The sequence below is a fragment of the Callorhinus ursinus genome, unplaced genomic scaffold (assembly GCF_003265705.2).
Source record: "Callorhinus ursinus isolate GAN/ISIS: 27379988/994484 unplaced genomic scaffold, GSC_fseal_2.0 scaffold30, whole genome shotgun sequence".
Classification (NCBI taxonomy): domain Eukaryota; kingdom Metazoa; phylum Chordata; class Mammalia; order Carnivora; family Otariidae; genus Callorhinus; species Callorhinus ursinus.
The window spans coordinates 12,309,199-12,334,152 of record NW_027397092.1 but is presented as its reverse complement, the minus strand read 5'-3'; the positions used below and the strand labels follow the sequence as shown (position 1 = coordinate 12,334,152).

At 39.7% G+C, this 24,954-nt stretch overlaps 1 protein-coding gene across 3 annotated transcripts in view; it reads right to left on the bottom strand.

The window, feature by feature from the left end:
• Positions 1-24,954, bottom strand: part of CCDC192 (coiled-coil domain containing 192) — a 197,717-nt gene that overhangs the window by 136,686 nt on the left and 36,077 nt on the right. For all 3 annotated transcript variants that reach the window (XM_073878615.1, XM_025860990.2, XM_025860991.2), the window contains exons 4-5: positions 3,922-4,053; positions 2,989-3,045 (exon numbers count right to left, since the gene is read on the bottom strand). In XM_073878615.1, coding sequence (XP_073734716.1) covers positions 2,989-3,045; positions 3,922-4,053 — 189 coding nt within the window. The remainder of the gene's footprint in view (positions 1-2,988; positions 3,046-3,921; positions 4,054-24,954) is intronic.

Below are 24,954 nucleotides of genomic sequence, written 5' to 3'. Positions count from 1 at the left end.
GCAAGAGGGATACACTGCGATTTGGGTTGTGGGGGGACAGTGGGAGCTTCTGAACTTGAATATGTGAATATTTGGGGGCCAGTAGCAGTAAGATGAAATAGGGTCAGAAAGAGGGATATGGCAGTATGATGGAATAGAAGACACAGAAATGAGATAACTTTCAGAGACATACTCACAGCCTGACAACTAACTGAATGTGGGATGGAGGCAGAGAGGGGTAGGATTTTAATACTGCTTGGTACTTTGGATGTAGACTAGATAACAGCAGTGTGATATTACTCACTATGGTGGGGATCCAAAAAGAGGGGCACATTTAAGAGAAAAGATTAGAAGATGATAAATTTGACTTTGTATATGCTGAGCCTACGGTATCGGCAAGATATTCAAGTCATATTTAGCAAGCATAAGGCTTTAACTTGATGCAATATGCTAGCAGTCTCCAAACCTTTGTGCACTCATGGTCAAACGCCCTTGGCAAACAACATACTATGATCCTTTCTTGGAGATTGGTTATACACTGATAAATCCGGCAGTGACTAAACCCATCTAACTTCATTTCCAATGGCCCTTCCCATTGTTTTTCCAGAATACCTATTAACATCATTGGGAAGGTTATTTTCAAGGAGCCATGCTTTAAGAAATTATCGTTACAGCCCTAGGGACCTGTAATTAGGGGGTGATTAAGATAGAAAGAATTTGATGGGGGTGGAGGGGGTTGTTTATTTGCACGGAAGTGAGAGTTGCAGCATTATGTACTGATGAATCACTCAGACTGAATAGAGCGAGAAGAAAGTTTGCAGAAAGAACCTCTATAAACACCGTTTGATACCTGAAATGTCATGCAGAGAATACAATTTGGAGAGACAGCAAGCAAATTGTGGTAGCAAAAGCATGGGTAGAATTGACATGTGTGACAAGTGGTCTAATCTCTAATATTGTTTTCCTACCTGAAAAATAATCCCCACCTTGTTGGGTTGTATTGAGATTTAAAATAGAAAATATATGAAGCGCCTACCACATAGTAGACACAGAATCTATTCTCGATAAACACTGTTATTAATGTTTTCATTTAAATCTTCTTGATGAGGGGCACCTGGGTGGCTCAGTTGGTTAAGCGACTGCCCTCGGCTCAGGTCATGATCCTGGGGTCCTGGGATCGAGCCCCGCATCAGGCTCCCTGCTCAGCTGGAAGCCTGCTTCTCCCTCTGCCACTCCCCCTGCTTGCGTTCCCTCTCATGCTGTCTCTCTCTCTGTGTCAATTAAATAAATAAAATCTTTTAAAAAAATAAAATAAAATAAATCTTCTTGATGAGTTGAAACAAAGCTTTCGTGATCACACTGCTGTATTAAAACCTGAACTTTGAGCAATTACATGGCAGAAATCTCTGTTGTGAATATCAATACCCTAATACAAGAAAGCAATCCCAGTTAAGACAAGCCTGGACCAGGAACAGCATGGTACAGGAATAGAATCCACAGAAGCTAGGCAATGGAAGAGGACACCACAGGAATTTCCTGAAGGCATCTGTGACTATGGTTTGTTTTTTGTTTTTGTTTTTTTTAATCCGCTTTGCATGAAGAGACGCTGGAAGCTAATATCAGAACCTTAGTGAACAATCTGCTCTCCTTAAAAAATTTCTGAGCTAAACCCACCCTGGGTGAATGGCTGTGGGTATCAATCTGGCATGAGGAGACATCCTCTGACAATAGTCATTATCTGGCACCCTCAGGGGCGGACTGGAGTGGGACTGGAAGGAGGCATCTGCAACAGAAAACTGAGCTAATGAGACATACTGCTGTCTGAATATGTCCCCATGTCACAAATGCAGCCCTTAATCATTTTCACTCTTAGTCAGTTGAGCATACAAGGCCAAAAGAGATCCTGAAGAGATTCCACAGCAGATTAGCTTTTCTCTATCCGCGGGCCCCCCACAAAGTCAATTACCATGATTTATCCAAATTAGCTTATTTCAAATATCAAAGGGATGGTGACCAGAATTTGTCATTTTGCAGTCATTTCTGTAGGACTTCTGGACTGCAGCCCCTTAGGTCTCAGATGATCTTTGTTGTTACTCAGATTGGCCATTTAACATGACCGGCTAATGTTCTTAATCAAGAAGCCATCCTCCAGTCCCCAAGGTATGGGTAGAGGAAATCACTGAAGGGAAGATGAGTAAGTCTTGCAGGAAACTTGTAAGGCAGCAAGATGGTTCAGATCCTTGGGAAGGGACAGAGGCAGGGTGACAACTGGTTTATGTGTGTGAACAAACAAGGATCTTGTGGCAGGAGATGCTCGTTAATTGTTCTCTGAGTGAAGATAGGCTAAAGTGTCAATGAAATACACCCGAAAATTTCATAGGGTCTCTCAGGGGAGTATTTGCAAGGAAAATGAACAGTTCTCTATCTTTTAGGGTCACTTGCCCAAGAATCACAAGACTAGGGCAGAATGAATATACACAATCCAGTGCTACTTGAAATGTGGTCCAAAGTTGGCAGCAGCAGCATCACCTGAATCTAGCATCATCTAGAAGTACAAATTCTCGGGTCACACCCTAGGCATGCAGAAATCAGAATCTCCAGGCAATTTGTTTTTAAAAGTTTTCCAAGTAATTCTCAAAACACTGAAGTTTAAGCAGCACTGTTCTAGGCCTGTATTCGGTGTGCCAATCATTTCCACTTCCAACTCACTAAACCTGCCTGGTTTCCTTGTTTTTCTACCCCTTCGTTTCTTGTTCGCTTATCCTGATGGTCCCTGATTAGATCGTGTGGTTATAGATAACACAACAGTTTTATAATTTTTACCCTCAGCATAAATCAGAATTCTACTTATGGAAAGCAACTTTGTAGAGGCAGTAAAAATACTGATTCTTAGCCTCTTGATTTGGTGTGCAACAGAAAGACAGTAGTTACAACTTCTGAAAAATGACTGTTCATTCCCAGGAGAACCATGATATAAATTAGGGGATTAAAAAGGAGAAAAACACTTACATGAGCTGTAAGTTGCTCTTGGGAAGCTTTCACTTCAGCTTGTAATTTCTCAATGCGCTGAAAAGGGAAAAAGTTTAGAAACAAAGAGTGTAACTCTTTCTTTTACATATGCAAAGGATTCCAGATATAAATAGATACCAGTTCTCAAATCCTGTGAATGGCAGCACAATCTCAGCTAGATGTTTTGGAAGTTGTCATTGAGAAATCCTTGCTCCTATCCCTAACTTTTATCCCGTCTATTGAAGAGCCCAGCAACAAAGAACGCAAATATGTTAAGATTTAGGAAATGAGTGGGAAAATAATGTTTGCTTGATGTACTGAAGGTAATGCTAACTTACCTTCTATCATATATACCTATATATAGGATCAAATGGGTTTTTACCTGCCTTTGGAACATCTTTCTGTATTCATAGAAAACATATATATATATATATATATATATATATATATATACATATAAATACCAAAGGCAGATACAAACCCATTTGAGTTCAACAAGAAAAAAACTTATATAAATGCCCAGAAATTCCAAGATTCCGAGATTATTAGCTTCTTATAATTGATAAAAGCGCATGACAAATTTTCTGATCCACTTATTTCATGACATGGAAAATATTCCTTGATAAAATTCAACCTTAAAAACAAGAAAACATTTGTGTAGTTAATACCACTTACAAATAAGTAGAATATTCAGCTAATATGGTTCAAAAGGATCCATATCAAACAAACTTAAAATATCACTAACAAAATTAATTTGTATGTGAATATTCATCAGTGAATACAATTATATTTAGCAAACACAAATATTATTATTTGTCATCTTGAACTTAAATACTAACTTCCAAGCCAGCCGGAAAGGACTGCAGAATGGTCAGTTCATATAAGTTTAGGTAGCTTTTTAAGAGGAAGATTATTTTTTCTTCTACAACGTACCTGGTCTTTTGCAAGAACCATTTTTTTGTACGGCTCCCCACTGTCTTCCTTATGGTCCAGAGTCCCTAGTTTTTCCTCCAGCCAGGAAACTTGCTCAAGCAGTTTGGATTTTGTTCCTTCAGAGGCTGCAAGCTAAAGACATTTCTTGTAAGGGCATGCAAGCACAGTGATTTTTTTTTTTAGAGCTCCTTTTAAAAGTCTAATTTATAATATTTTGCCTGCCATTGATATCTTTTAAACATGAAAATGCCTTCTGGACTATTCCTCATAGCTGACAGAGATTGGTATAGAGAGATAAGGAAATAGTGTTGATTTTATTTTTATTTATAAAGATCTTTCTGGGCAAGAGATGAGCCTTCGTAGTTAGAACAGGCCGAGAGATTTCTAATGCAACAAGCTCAACACTCATCTTTCTGGTGTTTTAAGATTTCACTTTACTTGTACAGCTGAAATCTGAATTGTGGGTTATATATTGTTCTTGGAGCTTAACTCTTGGGGGACTACAGCTCTTTAGAAAGAGTAGGAATTCTGACTCCTTTGAATATTCACCATATAAGCAGCCAAGGGAAATGCAGGAATTTCAAGTTAAAGTCTGATCAAAGGCAGATCTTTGCTAAATCTTAACCAGAAAATGTCTACAGATGACTGTCTTTGTTTTACTGTTTGTAGAGTCCTCTTGAGAAAAGGGTAGTTTGATAGTGCCTTGTTCCTTAATTCCCTTGGAGAGCCCCTGGACTAGCATTTCCTTTCATTCAGACAGCTTATTGTGCATTTTCTCTATAGCTCAGCAACAATTCTGAAAGAGTCTCTGGAAAGGGACACACACCTTGTATTCATTCCAGTTCCCTGTGTGTCCTTAGAGGCATGAATTATCTTTAAGTATCTCTTTCGTATTATTCCAAGTGTTGTTGTAAAGCAGACTGTCTCATCTTGAAAAATGCAGCAAGTTTTTAAAGACAATTCACCAAATGGGGAAGCAGAAGCATGAAGAGTTTGGTCTTAAGGTGGGCACATCATATATATACGGGCATAGAGCCAAATCCACTCATCCTCACAATCATTCACTTAACAATTATTTGTTTAGTTGGCACGCTGCCCAGCCATTGCGTTATGCATTGGAGATTCCAAAAGTGCCATGTGGAGGACCAGAGGGGACACATATGTCATGAACTGTTGGCTATACCTTTTGGCTCTCAGTGACATGGGAGAGACCCGTAGCGCTCCCCATGGACAGTGATGCATTTAACTCTTTTTTTTTTTTTAAAGATTTTATTTATTTATTTGAGAGAGAGAGAGAGAGAATGAGAGATAGAAAGCACGAGAGGGAAGAGGGTCAGAGGGAGAAGCAGACTCCCTGCTGAGCGGGGAGCCCGATGTGGGACTCGATCCCGGGACTCCAGGACCATGACCTGAGCCGAAGGCAGTCGCTTCACCAACTGAGCCACCCAGGCGCCCCATTTAACTCTTGAGTACATAATAGTTTGGAGATGTAGCCTGGTTTTTCTAGGCACCCTTCTATTTATTCCACAACATAGTGTAATGGCTAAACACATGGACTCTTGAGTCAGGCCCTTGGGGTAAATATCTCACTTTCCTGCTTACTATCTATGGGATTTTGGCAAGCTCTTCAGTCTCTCTGGGCTTGAATTTCCAATCTGTAAATGAGAAGGGGGATGAAAAGAATACTACTTACCTCACAGGTTTGTTTTGAGGATTACATGAGTTTATGCAAGAGAGATACTTAGAATAATGCTTGAAACATATCCTGTACTTAGTACCTATTATTGTTATACTTTCTTCTACCTCCTCTAGATTACAATAAGTATTGATAGTGAGTATTGATTGTTTTATTCAGACATTTATTATTTTTCAAATTATAAAACAAAGTATCTGAGGACATCACAGCATTTTTGAGCCAGTTACCCTAAACTCAAAATGTATTCAGTTCACTTACTTCCTGCAACCACTATGGTGTTCAGGGGAAAAGACCTCTCTAGATCTGGCAATTTTTTTCTCTCAAATATAGTTTTTTTCAGTCTGACCTATTTTGTTCCCATATCCTACCTGAGCTGTCATTGATCCAGACACCATTTGGTTGTCTTTCTTTTAAATCTACCTTCTATTGTTTTCAGGCTTTTTTTTTCATTCATTCAGCAGATACTCATTTATTCACTCATTTGTTAAAGAGATATGTTGAGCAGTTATTATATGTAAAACTTAGAGGTAACATATGAGAGTGATATTCCTTATATGCTCAAAAAAATTCACACTTTACCCAGAAAGGCAGACAATTTTAGCTATTATGTACTATAAACATATTTAGGTGGATAATAAAATGACATTAATAATTTACTGGGTACTAACTACATATCAGGTGCTCTGCAGAACCTTTTGTTTTCACATTTATTTATCTCAATCCCGCTTCATACCCATTTTGCAGATAGGGGAATTCAGTTAAGTTCAGTAAAGTTGTATAACTTGCCCAGGGACATAGCAAGTAAGTGTTGGAACCCAAGCTTTCAGCAGTGGACACTGGGTCTGACTCCCTAAACCCAGATTTGACCCCAGCTCCTAAAGTGGGGCCTGAGAATCATGAAAATCCTATCCTCTTTGCTGCTGATTGATTTAGGAATCAAGGCCTAAACCAATTAGAGTCTGGCTTTTCTTTGATCACAGTTATTGTATGAGGAGAAGTGATCTAATGTGGGCCCCTCACACTGCACAGGAGGAATTTTGATGATTTGGAGAAACAATCTCTCTCACCTATGAGATATGAATGCTATTGTAGTCATCCTATAAACATCCAGGAAACCAGTATATGACGAAGCAACCCTCTGAATGGAAGAGTGGACAACATTATTGAAATGTTTTATCAAATAATCTTGAAGCATGTCCTTGACTCCCACAGAGTGAGCTAATAAGCTTCCTTATTGTTTAGAAATTGAATTTTCTGTTACTTGCTACCATAAGCATTCTGTTGACAATTCCATTCCTGATTCTATTGTCTGATACCAAAGTGCCATGCTCTTGACCACAAATAAGTCAAATCTATGGAACAACAGCAGTAATCAACATTTATTTGGTGGCTATACCATACCACACATTCTGCTGGGTGCTATCTTGACATAAGTTACCTTAGTCCATTGCTCAAAACTCTATAAGGAGTTTTGTTTTTATTTTTTGTTAATTATCAACATTTTAAAGAATGAGAAACTAGATGCTTTTCGGAGTGAATTAGCTTGCCCACAGCTAATGAGAAGAGGTTGGATTTGGATCTACATTGGTCTGCCTCCAACTCTGGGTTCTATATTATATCCAAACCATAACTCTAAGGCTGCCTGCACAGATGAGGCCTGTGGACGCCCCCCCGCCCCCCGCTACCTACATGACCCTCAACATTCTTTCTCAGCGTGTTTACCTATTTACCTGAAAGAGATTTATTTTCTTTTATTCTAAAGCCTGAGAACTCTATCCTAACGTCTTGCTTCCTTTTGTATAGACATCAACACCATCTTTTTTCTTTTCTTTTTCTAAAGGGCCTCTGTCTGACTATCCCTTTGACTCAGATATATTTACTGCAGGCTTAGCTTTATTCTAAGAAACCTTGACTTGGAGTCAAGAGATCTATGTTTTAGTCTCAGTCCCACAACTCACTGACGCTAGGACCTTGGAACCCATAATAGGATTTTACATGCTCCTTCGCTCTATTTTTATAGGTTATTTCTCCAGTCATATGTGTTCCAACTAGATTGTATTTCCCCAGAAGGATGAATGGAGAATTCTGTCAAAACTTACAAGACACAGTCAAATTGGCCAGGAACAATCTTTGCTAAGATCATTCTATTTATTAACTTTTTAAAGTTAATTTTCATATGTATGTATCAGCACCTCACAGCAGCAGGATAAAGAGATCTTATTTTTTCTTCCACATATGGATACACTGGGGGCAAGAAAGAATAATGTCTTGTTGCATTCCTTTTTATAATGATGAAACTGTTTATGGGCATAAGACGATATTCCCTGATCTCTCTTTGAAAATAGCCCATCAAATAAGACTAATAATCCAAAAGGATAGAAGAGAAAAGAGATGGGAGGAAAAGGAAATAAAATAAAAGTTACACATCAGAGTTCTTTTTTTTTTTTTTTCAATTTAAGCACTGCCTGAAAGATTCTGCTCTATTGCTGAGTCACAAGATGTTAGTTGCCATTTTGAATTCACTCCATTGTTTTGATGGAGGTTTTAGGACCTTTTAAAGTCTAATTTTCAGTTCAGAAAGCCTTTAGGAATGCTGTCTAAATTCAAATTCAAATTATGACATAGGAAAAAAAGCATCAAAGTAAGTAAGAGGAAATCCAAGGTAGCCCTACAAGATATCATAATTGAATTTTAAAATCTGGGGACCTTGGACATTGCTTCTTTTTTGTTGCTTTCTTTTCTTTTTTCATAAGAACCACATGGTTTTACAAAGTAATTGTTTTGGGGAGCACAGAAACAAGTTTAGTCCAATTAGTATCAGTATCTGCTTACATAAAGAGAGTAGAAATACATCTCTTCTTTAGATGACCAATTTTCATGTATCCTAATTGGCCACTTTTGCTAAAACATAGGTTCACATGATGTTGGAAGGCTATTGTTCTACTTCTGACTCTTTTTGACAAACAGGTACCTTTCCCTTCTGCCTGTGGTTTTAACAATTTTGGAGGGAAGAGATGACTTGAAAAGTATGAATAATATTTGTCTTAAGAATTACATAAAGCAAAGGGGCAACTTCCATATTGTACCTTTGAGGCTATGTAAATCCACTAAAAGAAAATCAACTTCCAATATTTATCCTGTTCCATAAAAGAACATTATAAAAGTACTGTAATACAGTTAAAAGTGAAAGAAAGGTACATTTTATCCATTGTACAGTTTATTAACAGAGTCAATAAAGGGTACTAATGTATTTTAGAATTGTATTCAAGATAGTGGTTAAAGCAAAATGACTTGGACTTCACAGAAGTTGGCAGAGTAGGAAGCTCCAGGAATAGGTCCTTCCACGTAAATAACCATTGAGCTGGTAAAACCTGTCAGAACCAACCATTTCAGAGCTCTGGAGTCTAGTAGAACACCCGCAGCATCCAGGAAGGTACTGGATGAAGAAAGAGACTGGCGTTCAAGGAAATCTCTGCCAGGTCACCTGGCTTACTGCAGAGATAATGGAACAGGAGAATTTGATGACCACACATGAGAAGAAATATAATCTCTGGAAAATTAATTTGGAAAAGTAACTAAACAAATATACAACTGCAGTCCTCAACAAGTAACAACAGCAATTCTTGGGGAAAGGTCAGGGAAGAATCTAATTTCCGGAGTTACCACACTGCAGTATTCAAAATGTCTAGTTCTCAACAAAAAATTTCAAAGCTTACAAAGTAAAGTATGGTGCATTTACCAAAAAAACAAAAACAAAAACAAAACAAAACAAAAAAAACAGCAAAACAAAACAAAAAAAACCCCACAAAACACGTAAAAAAACCTGAATTAAAACTGTACCTGAAGAAACTCAGACATTGGACTTTTGGACTTACTGGACAAATACTTTAAATGAACTATGTTAAATATGCTAAAAGAGAGGAAAGAAACCATGGAGGGGGGGAAGTAAAGGAAATCAGAAGAATGACTTATGAGCAGAAAGAAGATAAAAATAAAGGAATAGAAGTTATAAAAAGAAGCCAAGTAGAAATTCTGAAGTTGAAAAGCAAAATTGTTAAAATGAAAAATTCCCTAGAACACTTTAAGAGCAGATATAAGCAGGCAGATGAAAGAATCAGCAAACTTGAAGGTAGGGCAACTGAAATTGCCTCATCTGAGGAGCAGAAAGGAAAAAGAATGAAGAGAAATGAATAGACCTAAGGGAACTATGGGACACTACAAGGCATACTTAAATACACATTATAGGGGCAAATAACAAAAAAAGATACAAAAAACCCAAAGTGAATCAAAATGGTATACTAGGAAAAGTTAAACACAAAAGAAGGCAGCATTGGAGGAATTGAGGAACCAAAAGATGTAAGATTTATGGAAAACAAATAGCAAAATGGCAGAAGTACAGACTTCATTATCAGTAGTACTTTAAAAGTAAATGGTTTAGGAGCGCCTGGGTGGCTCATCTGGTTGAGCGTCGTACTCCTGATTTTGGCTTAGGTCATGATCTTGGGGTCCTGAGATCAAGCCCCAAGTTGGGCTCTGGGCTCAGCATATAGTCTGCTTGTCCCTCTCCCTCTACTCTTCACCCTGCTCGCTCTCTCTCAAATAAATAAATAACATCTTAAAAATAAATAAATAAAAGTAAATGGTTTAGACTCACCAGTTAAAAGACAGAGACTTATGGAATGGATAAAAAACATGATCCAACTATATGCTGCTTACAAGAGACTAACTTCAGACTCAAAGAAACAAATAGGTCTAAAGTGAAAAGATGAAAAAAGATATTCCATGCAATTAGTAGCCAGAAGAGAGCTGGGGTGAGAGACAAAATAGATGTTATGTCAAAATTAGTACCAATTACAAGGAAGGGTATTATATACTGATAGAAGTGTCAATTCATCAAAATTATAAACATACATGCACCAAACAATACACCCCCCAAATACATGAAAAAACCATTGACAAAATTTAAAGGAGAAATAGTGGCAATAAACAGTAATAGAATAGTTAGGGACTTCAATACCCCACTCTTAATAATGGATAGAACATCTAAGAAGATCAGTAAGGAAACAGACTTGAACAACACTTCAAACTAACTAGACCTAATAGATATGTATAGGACTTATCAGCCAACACCAGCAGAATACACATTCTTCCCAAGTGCACTTGGAACATTCTCCGGAATAGACCATATGTTCGACCTAATGTTAAAAGGATTGAAATGATACAAAGTACCTTCTCCAACCAGAATGGAATGAAGCTAGAAATCAGTAACAAAAGGAAAACTAGAAACTTTGAAAATGAATGGAAATGGAAATAAAACAACACATTCTTAAAGAATAAGTGAGTCAAAGAAGAAATCCCAAGAGATATTAGAAAGTACTTAGACACAAATGAAAAGAAAAGCACAACATACCAAAACTTAGGGGATGCAACAAAGGCAATACCAGAAGAAAATTTATAGCAGAAAACACCTACATTTAGAAGAAATGTCAAATCAACAATTTAACTTCACTCCTTGAAGAAAAAGAACAGACTAAGCCCAAAGCCAGTAGAGGGATCGAATGTTAAAGACTAAGAAGATAAACAAAATAGAGAATTGAAAAATAAAAGAAGTGATGAAACCAAAAGTTGGTTCTTGGAAATGGTTCCCGAAGTTGACCAATCTTTAGCTATATTGACTTTTTTGAAAAGATTTAAATTTATTTATTTATTTATTTACTTGACAGCAAGAGAGAGAGCACAAGCAGGGGAAGCAGCAGACAGAGGGAGAAGGAGAAGCAGACTCTCCGCTGAGCAGGGAGCCCAACATGGGGCTCTGTCCCAGGACCCTGGGATCATGACCTGAGCCAAAGGCAGACGCTTAACTGACTGAGTCACCCAGGGGCTATGCTGACTTTTTAAAAAAAAAAAAGAGAAAAGTCAAAAGTAACTGAAAAGAGAAGTAAAAGTGAGGACATCTTTATCAACCTTCTAGAAATAAAAAAGATTAAGAGAGACTATGAACAGTTGGATGCCAGCAAATTAGATTATCTAGATGAAATAGGAACATTCTTAGAAATACACAAATTAGCAAAACTGAGTGAAGGAAACGTAGGAAATCTCAGTTGATGTACAAGAGAGTGAATCAGTCTAACAAATACAAGGAAGAACTTATTGAGAAAATGTAGTAATGAATATAGCTTGTTGTGCAACCACAGTTTAACTGCAGATTTTTAGCCCAGGGTGTATTTCTTTGGAACTTTTCAAGATGTCATACATTTCATTTCCTTTCTGTTTTGTTATGACATGTGACTTGACAAATCTACTTTTGTAACTTTGGTTAATAATTGTACGACTAAAATTGGAAATGTTTCCTAATTTCAAAAAAAAAAAAAGAAAGAAAAAGAAAAAAGTTCAATAGCATTGCATTGCTCACTGCAAGTCAAAACTACAATGAGATTCCATTTCATAGACACCGTGATGGCTATAATTTAAAAAATGAAAAATAAAAAGTATTGGTGAGGATGTGGAGAAATAGGAACCCGTACATTGATGTTGGGGATGCAAAATAGTGCAACTGTTGTGGGAAACAGTTTGGTAGTTCATCAAAAAGTTAGAATTACCATATGACCTAACCATTCCATTCCTGGGTATGCACCCAAGAGAAATAAAAGCATATATCTACCCAGAAATTTGTATAGAAATGCTTATAGCAACATCCTTCATAATAGCTTAAAGATGGAAACCAACTGTCCCTCAACAGATGAATGAATAAAGGAATTGTGTTGTATCCATCTGATGAATATTATTCCACCATAAAAGGAATGAAGTACTGATGCTTGCTTGCTATAACTTGGATGAACTGCAAAAACGTTGGGCTAGGTGAAAGAAGCCAGACCCAAAAGGTCACATACTGTATGATTCTTTTCATACAAAATCTCCAGAATAGGTAAACCCATAGAGACAGAAAGCACCTTTGTGGTTGTCAGGGGATAGGATGAGGAGGTTGTGGGGAGCAATTACTTAACAGGTGTGAAGTGCTCTGTGATGAAGAAAAAGTGTTGAACTTTTTTTTTTTTTTAAGATTTTATTTATTTACTTGAGAGAGAGAGAGCACAAGAGGGGGGAGGGTTAGAAGGAGAAGCAGACTCTCCGCTGAGCAGGGAGCCCGCTATGGGACTCAATGTGGGACTCGTTGTGGGACTCGATCCCAGGACTCCGGGATCATGACCTGAGCGGAAAGCAGATGCTTAACCGACTGAGCCACCCGAAATAGTATTGAACTTGAGAGAGGTGGTGGTTGCACAACACTGTGAATCCATTCAGTGCCCCTGAATTGCGTCCTTCAAAATGGTTAATTGTATGCTATATGAATTTCACCTTTATAAAAAATACAATGACTTTCTAGTTAGCTCTCAGTGGTCATGAAAATTATTAGCATCACATCATTTCATGGAATGCTATTAGGAAAAAAAATGAAATTGGATTGACTGCTTTCATTTTAAATTAATGAGCACACATCTCAGTGTTGAGTACCGCTGCCCTGAAATCAAACTGTCATTCTATTTTTCTCCTAGTAAAGGGCCGTTCCTCTTTTCGGGGATAATATTATTCTCTATTCTTTCCTCAAATGTCATTTCTTACTTTCTCTCTCTTCAGAATTCCACTTCCACCCCTCACCCCAAATGACCACCTCATCAATAATTTACTGAAAAAAATAGAAGCTGCCAGATGGCTACTCCCTCACCTTCCCACCAGCCAATATATGAACCTTACTGCAGCAGACACTGCTAATTCATTTCCCAACAGTTGTTTACCTATTTATCCCTTGCTACCAGGCACCCAATTTGGATTAGCTGGCAGCCATGTGTTTAGGGGAGCTTGGCCTTGTCCAGTCCCAGGGAATGAATCACAATGAAACTAAGCCAGCTATGTTGGTCTCATTCCCAGGTACAAAAGATGATTTTAGGCCTGGGCCTGCACCCAGGAGAGGCCCCTGGAGCCCCAGCAAGAGGATTTTACCAGATTTTTTTTTTTTTAAGACACACAGGAGGAAGTAAATCTCTTTTTCTCAGTGTCTTTGGACTGCCTGTAATTCTTGAAATTGCTGCAGATCTCTTACAAACATGACACAGGGGATGGTGGAGCAAAGGATGGGTAATACTTGTGTTCTTGGTGACATTCTTGAGCCACTAAATTAACCATTGTTGGAACTGCTCCACCTTAAAATGTATTCTTCCACGCTGGCCTTATTACATTACTTTAATTGGATTTCTGTTACTTAGAGGGGAAAGCATCCTTCATTATACAAATGGAGAAGATATTCTTCTATCAAAGCCCAACCCTTTCAGTAGACTTTGAAGCCAATCTCCTTGATCACAAAGCCTTCACCCCCATCCATTTCAACATTATCTATCTCACCCCTTCTGGCTGATTTTGTTTAGCATATAAACATGTTAATAGTAATTCCCACGAACAAAAGATGTCCACTGACAGCCTAAAATAATGACTTTTCTTAAAATAATTGCCTACCCATACTGTTGTCACTTTCTTAGATATTCCCACTCTTTTTTTTCTTTGAAGGTTTTATTTATTTATTCATGAGAGACAGAGACAGAGAGAGAGAGAGAGAGAGAGAGAGGCAGAGGCAGAGGGAGAAGCAGGCTCCCGCGGAGCAGGGAGCCTGATGTGGGACTCGATCCCAGGACCCCAGGATCATGACCTGAGCCGAGGGCAGCCGCTTAACCGACTGAGCCACCCAGGTGCCCCACCCCACTCTTTTTTTTTTCTTTAAGAAAAAAAAATATGGCTTATGTAATTGGGGAGACAGAAGTAGATTTTTGTTTCACTCACAACTAGATCCACAGACTCAGAAGAAGTCATCTACCCTCTCTTTTTACTTCTGTATCTTGGTGCCGCTCCTATGTGTTGACCTTATTATTTCCCAGTACAGACAGGCTTTCTTCACACAGTGGGAAAAAAATGTTACCTATAGCCTTCCAGGTTCATGACCTCAACAGTAAGACAATTTGTCCTTCAGTAACAAATGGAAAAGGACTCTATTTGGCCCATATTAGTTCATATGACCTCCCCGGGATTAGCCTTTATGGTCAGGAAAATGGTGTATCATACCTGACTAGAAAAAAAAATAATTGACTAGAACCTAGGTCATGTACTCAATGATCATTTCCTTGACTAGGATTGACAACTACAGAATTATTATAAGATTGGAGCTGGTAAAAGCATTTCCCCAGAAAAGGTAGACACAAAACCAGAGGCCAGTTAAAGTCCCTCCTCTGGGTGTTAAGCACAATTATACCATGGTCATAAGTATAGGCATTTCCCAAAATGCTCCAGCATAATATGATGCATCTATTCTACATGAATCCAAAAATGCACTCCCCTCTCCCCCAAAAGGAGATAACCCTAAGTCATATCAAGTTACTGCATCTAGCTCCTCATTTAGATCTCCAAATTACGTGTATTCCACCCTGAATCTCATGCAGATGAGACTCATCATGATATAGTGCCTAAGGATTAAATAAAAAATATACCCTCCCTAAAAACAGGACAATCACAGTGTAATTCCCCTTTTAAAAGAATGGAAAGGGGGAAACAACGTACAGTTGTCACTGGCCATTGCGAACACCACATTGTACGGGCTAGCAATAACAAGGCGGGTCCTGACTGTGCCGGGAGTGACGTTTCTGATGTGTTTGAGTCGGCTTCTAACCTCTGGGAACCTTCTTTGTCCTTTTTTCCCATGGCCACTGTCAAGAAAAAGGCTAGAAGGTATTCCTTTGGTTGAGGGGACGGGGCATGGTGTGTGTACTGAGTTCGAGTTTCAGGTATGTCACCAATTCTTTTTGTCAGAACCATTTTGATTATGTTACAGAAATCCAGTGCAAACTGGCTTAAAGAGAGAATTAACTGGCTTTTTAACTAGGAAGTAGAGGCACCTCTATGTCCTGAGTCTTAAATCAGATTCTCGGAATTCTCTTACTTCACCATCCTTGGCGTGCCCTCTCTCTCTCTCTCTCTCTCTCTCTCTCTCTCTCTCTCTCTCTCTCTCCCTCGCTCTCTCTCGCTCTTTCTCTCTCTCTCAAACTACAGGGAAAAATTTCCCAGGCGCTGGGAAAAGGACTGCCCTGGATTATTATTTCTCTCCTAATCTCTCTTCAATTGCCTTCTTCCCTCCACTAATCTGCTGACACTGATCTTATTAAGGTTGTTTATGATCTGCAGTTTACCAAACATAATGGACAAGTTTCTAGTCATCTCATTCAATCTCCCAATAAAATGTTATACCTCTGAGTACTCCATGCCTCTTAAAACATTCTCATGGTTCTCTGAATTTCTTCTTGATTCTCATTTTCCTTGGCTACATTTTTTTTCTTTCAATTCTCTAAATATTGAAACCTAAGCGTTTGGTCTTGGGCCCAACTCTCTCCCTTATCTATGCTCATTCTCCAGCTGATCTCATTCGGTGACGTAATTTAAACACGTTGGTTATTCCCATTTTTTTAACATACAACCACTTAGCTTCAGGCTAATGTATATGTATATCCAACAACCTACTTAATATTGTCCCCTGAATGTATGCAAGGCATCTGAAAATTAATGTATTCAAAATGAAATCCTCATATTTTACACATTCCCCAGACTTCCCTCTCATAATAAATGGAACGACCTACCCAGTATGTGTAAGCCACAAATATATTTAAAACTTCTCTTTCTCTCATCATCCACCCAGTCCATCACAGAGTGCAATTATGAAAACCACCCCATTAATTAATGTGAATTTTCACATTTATCTCTTCTCATTGATTGTCTTTTCCCCCAGAAGTCCTACACAACCCATACACATACACCTAGCAAATAATATTGCAGGATAGGTTTCCAGTGTCACTCAACAACAAATTGAGTCTTGACAAACCTTGTAAAGCTTATACTACAGAGAAAGGAGGGTTTTCATTTAAAAACAAAGACTTGCCTTGCGTAAAATGCTCTGAAAGCTGATTTGGACTAGTACTAAAAACTGTGAAAATATTTTGGCAATAAATAATGGACGTAAGCACTTTAAAAATTACCTATTCCACCTGTGGAATGGGCAGGCCCCCCTCTGGCTGAGGATACATTTAGTTTACAGAACTGGGTTTGTCTTCGTTTCAATTTTACAGTTGAAAACAAACAACACATTCCTCATCCTACCTCTGTCCTAGACAAAACAGACTCTTACATTTATTAGTATTTCTGCCTTTAAAAAGTTATTTCTAGCCATTTATAGGTTCATGCACATCTTAAAATAGACCTCCAAAGGCCTATAATTTGGAAGCATAGTTACCCCTGTATTAGTTTGCTAGGGTTGCTGTAAAAGAGTACCACCAGCTGGGGGCGCCTGGGTGGCTCAGTCAGTTAAGCGTCTGCCTTCGGCTCAGGTCATGATTCCGGGGTCCTGGGATCGAGCCCTGCATCAAGCCCTGCAACAGGGAGTCCGTTTCTCCCTCTCCCTCTGTCTGCTGCTCCCCCTGCTTGTGCTCTCTATCTCTCTGTCAAATAAATAAATTAAAAAAAAAAAAGAGTACCACAAATTGTGTGGCTTAAATATCATAAATTTATTGGCTCACATTTCTGGAGGCTAGAAGTCCAGGATCAAAAAGTTGGTAGGGTTGATTCCTTCTAAGGGGTATGAAGAATCTCTTCTACATCTCTCCTCTGGCTTCTGGTGATTTGCTGGCAGATCCTTGTCTACAGACATTCCTTGTCTTGTAGATGCATCACTCTGGTCTCTGCCTTTGTCTTCATGTGACTTTCTCCCCGTATGTCTGTGTTTAGATATCTACTTTTTATTAGGACACCAGCCGTGTTGGATTGGGGCCCATCTTACTCCCCTACGTCCTCATCTTGACAAATTGCATCTGCAACAACCCCATTTCCAAAAAAAAAAAGTCACGTTCTGAGGTCCTGGGAGTGAGAACTTCAACATTTGAATTTGGAGGGGGCATGGTTCAACCCATAACACCCCCAAGTTGTCTGGGGAAGGGAACTCTAAGTAATAAAGGAACCTTTAAGAGCTAAGTGAAAACAGAGAGAAATATTTACCAAAAGATCAATCGATAATTGAAATATAAATTTCCAGGCATAGAGATTCCTAAGATTTCTTTAATCTCCAAAAAAGCGCTCTGCGTCTTATGAACAGATAAGAATATCAGAGAGAAATGAGACATGGGAAAAATGAGGCAATTAATCACTGACTTGGATATAAAGGTCAAATGCTTGCTTGGATGTAAAAGCAAAAGGCAATAATATCAGGTTCAGAGAAATTAAAGCCAACAACTGTTAGTGGCCTAGGACTCATTCCTAAGATACACCCAGTCGGTCCAAGTTCCAGCACATTCTCAGAGCACTTTCACGCAACGGGACACAGACTCCCCCTGCTGGTCTGACTCAGCGCTGACTCTGCTCTCCGGCTTGGGGGAAATGCATTCTGCCATTCTTGAGTTTCTTCTCAGGGGTCTCCCTTTCTCCTGGAACTTCTTCAACGTCTAGGTTAATACAGGGCAGCTGGATTCTCATACCCGCTGTACGTTCAGTCTTCCGTGTAACATCTGGGAAACCTCTACTTGTTAAAGAATGATAGCGGAAAAGGCCAATAGCATGTTAGTTGTTATTATGCAAATAGTTTTGACTTTGAATATCTCCTGAAGAGTATCAAGGACTGCCCTGTCACTACACGTCCTTTCAATAATGGCAAGAGTTTTGCATTTATATAACTCCAAGTTTAAACATTAAGTGGTCCCTGAGGCTAATAAATGAGATGTTCATACACGAAACACATGGTCATCCAAAATTTTCTCCAAGAAGCCTCTCCTTGAAAAATGGGGAGGAGAAAAACCTATTTCTAAGACATGGATTGAGGGTCTGATGTAGTATCAAAAGACTACAACATTCAGAAGACCTAAGTGAGGAAATCCAAATTACAAGGCTTTGCCAAGAATCCAGAACATACACGGGGTAAATTGAGCCCACATAGAACCTTTCAAAGGAGATGAATCACCTTTAATATGTATTGATTCAAATATAAGATAGTTGGGGTAATCACTGATCACCCAGTCACCTACAACTTGGGATCTGTCTTGAATATTACTTTTCCATTAATTAATCACTGAATCCACCTGTTAAATATTTCTTGTCTCTATCTTCTCTTCGGAACTAATAGGCACTTATCATTTCCAAACTGGGTTTTTGAAAGAGCCTACACACCACTGTGCCTGGCTCTAGTCACCTCACAGATAGGTCCTTCTTGGCCCCCTCAGAGTTTTCTAAGTACAAATATGAATATGCCCCATTTAATGGCTCCCCATCGTCCATAGGTTGACTCAAATGGCTATATTGGAAGGAGTATGAGCTTTGACATCAGAGAGGTAAGCGTGTGGATTCGAACTTGATTTGAGACTCAGGGAGGTCAAGAAGTCTGAACTTCTTCCATGAGGCACATGGTGTAGTAGGATAATTACGGTTGGTGGGGAAATGGGAGATGGATTATGAGAGTACCTAGGAAGGACATCCAACCTCCAAACTGAAGGAAGAAGAAAAGCATTTTTGAGGAAGCAGCGTCTAATAGAAGATCTGAAAACAGGAGTTGGTCAGGATTTTGTGGATAATGGGAAAGCAGATAAGAGGAAGTAGTGGGAGCAATTCTAGGCAGAAGCAGAGTGAAGGGATATATTAAATACAACTTGACTCTGAGGCACAAAGCCTTTTGTTTTTCTTCAATGAGAAAAAGGTAAGAGAGAATATCGTACATGCAAGGAATCAAAAGTGGTATAATAGTGGTGGTCAGGGAGTGGTGTAAGAGAAAACTGGAGAAACAAGTAGGGACTCTGACCACCGGTGACTGTAGGATCAGTTAAGGAGTGTAGATTTGATCCTGATGGTAAAAGGTAACAAATTTAGGAGTTAAGCCAAGGAGAAATATGTGTTGTGGAGTCTTCCCTCTGGCTGTACTGTTGAGGAGCCATTAAACAAGGACCATAATGAAAGTTTCTGCTGTTGGTGGCCTGAACAAGGGCAATGATGGTAGAGTTAAAGAAGAGAAGACGGTGGCAAGAACTCTTTGAGAGGTATCATTATTAGCATCTTAGCATCATTGCTGAGAGGTACTTAGCAATTGACTGGATGTGTGGGACGAGGAAGAGGAAAGAATCAAAGCAGGAGAGATTTCTGATATGAGCCACAGGGTGGTGGCTGGCGACACCTGTCCCGGGCTTCGGGGATGTGGGAAAAGAAACAGATTTGAAACAGGAAGGTAATGAACAAGTAGAACTTGAGTTGAATGAGAACTTTGGTGGCACTAGTCAGTAGGCAGTTGGATATTCAGGTCTGCGGTCAGGAGGAAGATCAGGACTAATGATGAAGAGGTGGTTCTTGGCAGATTTTGTGCCCTTTGGGCTGGTCACCAAGGAAGAATGTAGAGAAAGAGCGGATAAGAGGGCTACACTTTCATCATTTGCAGAATGGGGATAAGATTTCCCAGGGCCTTCGGAAGAAATGCTAACATACACAGGAGTACCTAGCAAAATGCCTAGCTCACAGTACGGGCTTAATAAATATTTACTGAATGAATAAATGAATAATTGACATAACACATATACCTAATTTACTCATTTCCTTGCAGAGATTAAGGAAAGTGGAAGTTAGTTTGCCATCTCTGAGAAAGCTTATAAAGAAAATGTGCATGCAAAAAGACACCCGCTTTTATCAGCAGAACCATGACTCCTAAGGGACAAGGCATTTTGGCTTTTTCTTAGACAAGAAAGTCACATTTATTAGCGCCCAGTCAGCTATTTAAAACTGACCCCTGTTTGATCTTGACATTTACAAGCAAAAGGAAGTCTTTAGTTATGTAACAGGCCAGCAGTCCATGCATCCCGCCTGTAACAACAATAGCAACAGAAGCCCATTTGTCATTGTGCCTGACTCTATTCAAAACAACACATCTCTTCACTAGCTTGTCTTTTTTTTCCCTTATGTTCCCTTAAGCTCTCAATTAATGCCCAACAATCCAATAGCGGGTAAAAATTGACACCTGCTTAGGTAAGAGAGTGTGTGTGTGTGTGTGCGTGTGTGTGTGTGTGTGTGTGTGTATGTGTTTAGAGAGGGAATTCTGCTATAAACTCAACCAGAACCAAAGTGTTAAATGAAGTTCCCAGTAACTAGGTCTCATTGTCATAAGGAAACCCATTCCAGGTCAAACAGACTGCTTGTGATTTTATGGCATTAAAGTAGACTTCCAAATAGACTGGAAAACAAAAACTCATTCACAAAAACTCATGATTTCAGATTGGCATATCAAGCATAATTTCTGAGCATTTGCAGAAATGAATACTCCTACCAAGGGCACATTACTTATTTCAAATAAACTTGACATCAAGGGATCTACTGTTGCATTTAAACAAAGAAAAAAGAACCAGAACATTTTTGGGGGGCAATCTCAGTATGTATCAAATCACTTTTAGCCATTCATACACACATATTTAGCACCTAAAAATTTGCTGAAGATCTTTATTTTTTCTATTCCCATACTTAAGGGAAATATAGATTGAATACTAAGAAGCAAATAATGGGAGTTTATTTTAGAGCCTTAGGTATAAAATGATAAATAATGTTGGATTATTAGAGTCAAACATAGTCTTTTGTCTTTGTCCTTGTCTGCTTGCTTGCTTGCTATACTAAATGCTTAAGGTGAAAGATCATTTAGAAGAATCATTCAATTTCCAGCAATTGCATAAATAAGAGAGGTCCACTGTGCTTCTCACAGTAGGAAAGGATCTCAGTAAAGGACCCAGAAGACCAAATCTAAATTCCCGCTCAAAAATTTACGTGGGGTTTCCAACCAAAAGTACCTGCTCAAAGTCACAGAGTTATAGAGCAACGGAACCAAATTGAGAGTCTACAGAATCCTACATCTATAAACAACTGATTTTTTTTAATGAGGCTGTCAAGACCATTTAGTGGAGAAAGAATCGTCTCTGCAACAAATGGAGCTGGGAAAACTGGATATCCCATGTAGGAGAACATTGAAGTTACTAGGACAAGGTACCATGTGCAAAGGTACGGTCAAGGGGTTGGATGAGCAAGGCAGAGATCACTATTTGCCAACCTGATATCTATTTTCCCCTTCTTAGTAAAAGAATCCCCATACTCTTAGGGTGGCAATGTGCCCAGCTAAATATTCATCTTTCTTAGCCTCCACGCAAATAACAGTAGTCAGGGATATATAAGAATTTTTAAACTGAGTTTTTGAGAAAAGTTCTTCAAAGTTCTTGAAAGGGGCTGCACAGCTAGCAGTTGTCCTTCCCTTTTTTGCATCTGCTTTTTCCTTCTTCACGCTGCCTGACACGTGAGTAGAATGGCTGCAGCAGGGCGCCCGGGTGGCTCAGTCTGTTAAGCGTCTGCCTTGGGCTCAGCTCATGATCCCAGGGTTCTGGGATCGAATCCTGTGTCAGGCTCCCTGCTCTGCGGGGAGTCTGCTTCTCCCTCTGCTCCTTCTCTCAATCTCTCTCTCTCTCTCTCTCAAATAAATAAATAAATAAAATCTTTAAAAAAATGGCTGCAGCAGGTGCATCTTGGAGGCTGAGAACGGAAGCCATGTTTGTGAATGCATGGAAGACATAGCCCCGGCTTTTGAGGGTCGTGAAGCAGCTACCACACCTGTCCTGGGCTTCCTGTGTCCAGGAATCTTACATTATATGAGTGAAAAATAAACATCTACTTGTTTAGGCCACTCTTTTTGGGGGTTGTTTGTTCTATGTACCCAAGATGAATCCTGACTGATTGAATCAGTTTCTGTGCCATTGGGGCATAAGACAAGGGTGAAGAGAACCCCTCGCCCACAGATTTGGGTTAGGGCTAGAACTTAACCTCAACTTAGAGTGAGAACCTGTGAAAAATGTGAATTGTTGACCCCCACCTCAGAGCTAATGAAATAGAAACTCTGAGGGTAAGGCCCAACAATCAATGAACTCTCCAGGTTCCAGTTTGGAGATAAGTTTTTGTTCAGTGCTGCTTGAGTGGGAAACTTCTTCTAAGTGGCTTTGACTTGTGACCACGTGTCCTTAAGAATAGTGACTGTGACTTTAATAATACTTAGGTTCTAATACCAGCTTGACCATTATTAATTGTATGACCTTGGGCAAATGACTTAATGTCTTTGAGTCTCATGTTCCTCATGGGGATCATCATAATGGTGGCCCTCCTAGCATTCTTGTGTCGGTTGAATGAAGCATCTATAAATCTAAGCCCATTACCCAGAACAGTGTAGGTGGTTAATAAATGTTAGTTTCCACTCAGTGACTACCATTTACAATGCATTGCTGGGGTCCTGTGGGATTGCTTAGACACCCCACCCCACAACCCAACATCCCCTTTTCACACTGTGTCTCCATTATTGCTTCTGTTATTATTTAAGATGGAGGTGAATGTTAGGCAGGGAGATACCAGGGGGCGAAAGTAAGGGGAAGGGGTCTTCTTTGAATATAACATAAGTGGTCAAGTTTGCTATAGAGTCAGGATACAAGAAGGCCCCATTACTAGTTTTATTTTGGGCCTTCGGAAATGTCCTTCTCATCGGGTAAGGGAAAAATTATGCATAGCTGAAACATGAGCTATTACTAAGAAGTAAGAAAAAGGCTCACACACGCTGTTTCCAAACACTGGGAAATACTACCATGTTCTCCATTTTAATGTCTCTGCATCCTGAGTACCACCAATAATTCTCTCTTTATGGAAACAAAAAGGGCAAAATTAACTTTATGCTGCAAAAGACCATAAAGGGGCTCCTTGTTGTATCTTGTCTCTGTCTCATTCCTACCTGGGAAAAACAATGATTTGAAAAAAAAGTCAAGTTTCCCACCAAGCTTCCCACCTCCTTCCTCTTGCATCAAATCGCGTCTCTTTCCCAGCTAGTATGTACGGCCCACCTCATAGGTTAACTAACATTTTGCTAGGTACGATATCCATAAGATCCTGAAGCTAATTCTGACTACAGAATCATCACTGGATTCACCTCCTTGGTGACGGAATGATCACAGATTTCCCTGACTCCCCAGTTTCCCCCATAAACCCCTGAAATGACCACATCCCAGCACTGCCCATTCAGCTCCCCCTCTGAGCAAAATCAGAGAATGGGTAGAAACAGAAGACCCAAGAGATGAAGTAAAAAGGATGAACAAGGTGAAAGTACTCAGGTCCCTTCACCACACGAATAGCTTGGAAAGAGTGCATGAGAAAGTCGGACCCTCAACTAGCCAAGCTAGGAAAAGGGACCCGGCCGGGGTCCTGCTTGAAAGACTCAAAGATCGTGAATCTGAAGGAGTGCTGTGTTACAACTTAAGTGTCTTTCAAACACTTTGAGAGATACCAGCAAAAAAAGAGAAACTCCTTATACACATACACACGTTAGCCCATGATACGTGACACAGAGAACCATATAGTTTTGTTATGGCTACTAAAAGTAGAGATAAACCTTTGTTGAGGAACTGCTAAAAGCCAGCTACACTTCTCGTTAAACTTCACAAATGCCTGTGAAGCCAGTATGTTTACCTCCTTTTAGTATTTTTTAGATTTATTTATTTATTTGAGGGGGGAGGGGCAGAGGGAGAGAGAGAATCTCAAGCAGAATCCCCCGCTGAGCGCAGAGCCCGCAGTCACAGGGCTCCATCTCACGACCCTGAGATCATGACCTGAGCTGAAATCAAGAGTCGGACACTTAACCGACTTGAGCCACCCAGGCGCCCCTAACCCACTTCTAGATAAGACAGCTGCCTGAGCATCGGAGAGATTATGCGACTTGCCCACTGTCGTTAACTGGCAAGTAATGGAGCCTGAGCTCTCCTGGGTCTGCTGCTAGGAGCTGGGAAGCAGAAGCTGCTGATGAATGAGAGAGACACGGGCCAAAACTGTGGCCAGAGGAAGTGTCTCAGGAGCCGCCCTGCCGAGTCCCTCTGCACTGGGGGGAATCTCTGGGTTTGCGCTCCATTGTGAAACTGTGGGTTTTCCTGACACTTTCTCAGCCCGAGAAGCATTGGGATCCCAGCACAAAGGCTGTGGGATCTATTTATTTGGTATGGCCACAGACTGCAGCCTCCTGAAGCCCCTTTCTTCGTCCCTCTCGTCTGCACCGGTGCTAGAAGCCAGCACACATGCAAAAACTGTTTATGATTTTCTCCAGAAGCATTTTTACTCTGCTTTCTCTCTACTCCCCTAACACTTTCCTTTGTTTCTACCTGCCCCTCCTGGTCCTTTATCTACTACCAAATTTCCAGGCATTTCCTCCCACTGGTCTCAACCTGCTGGAAATA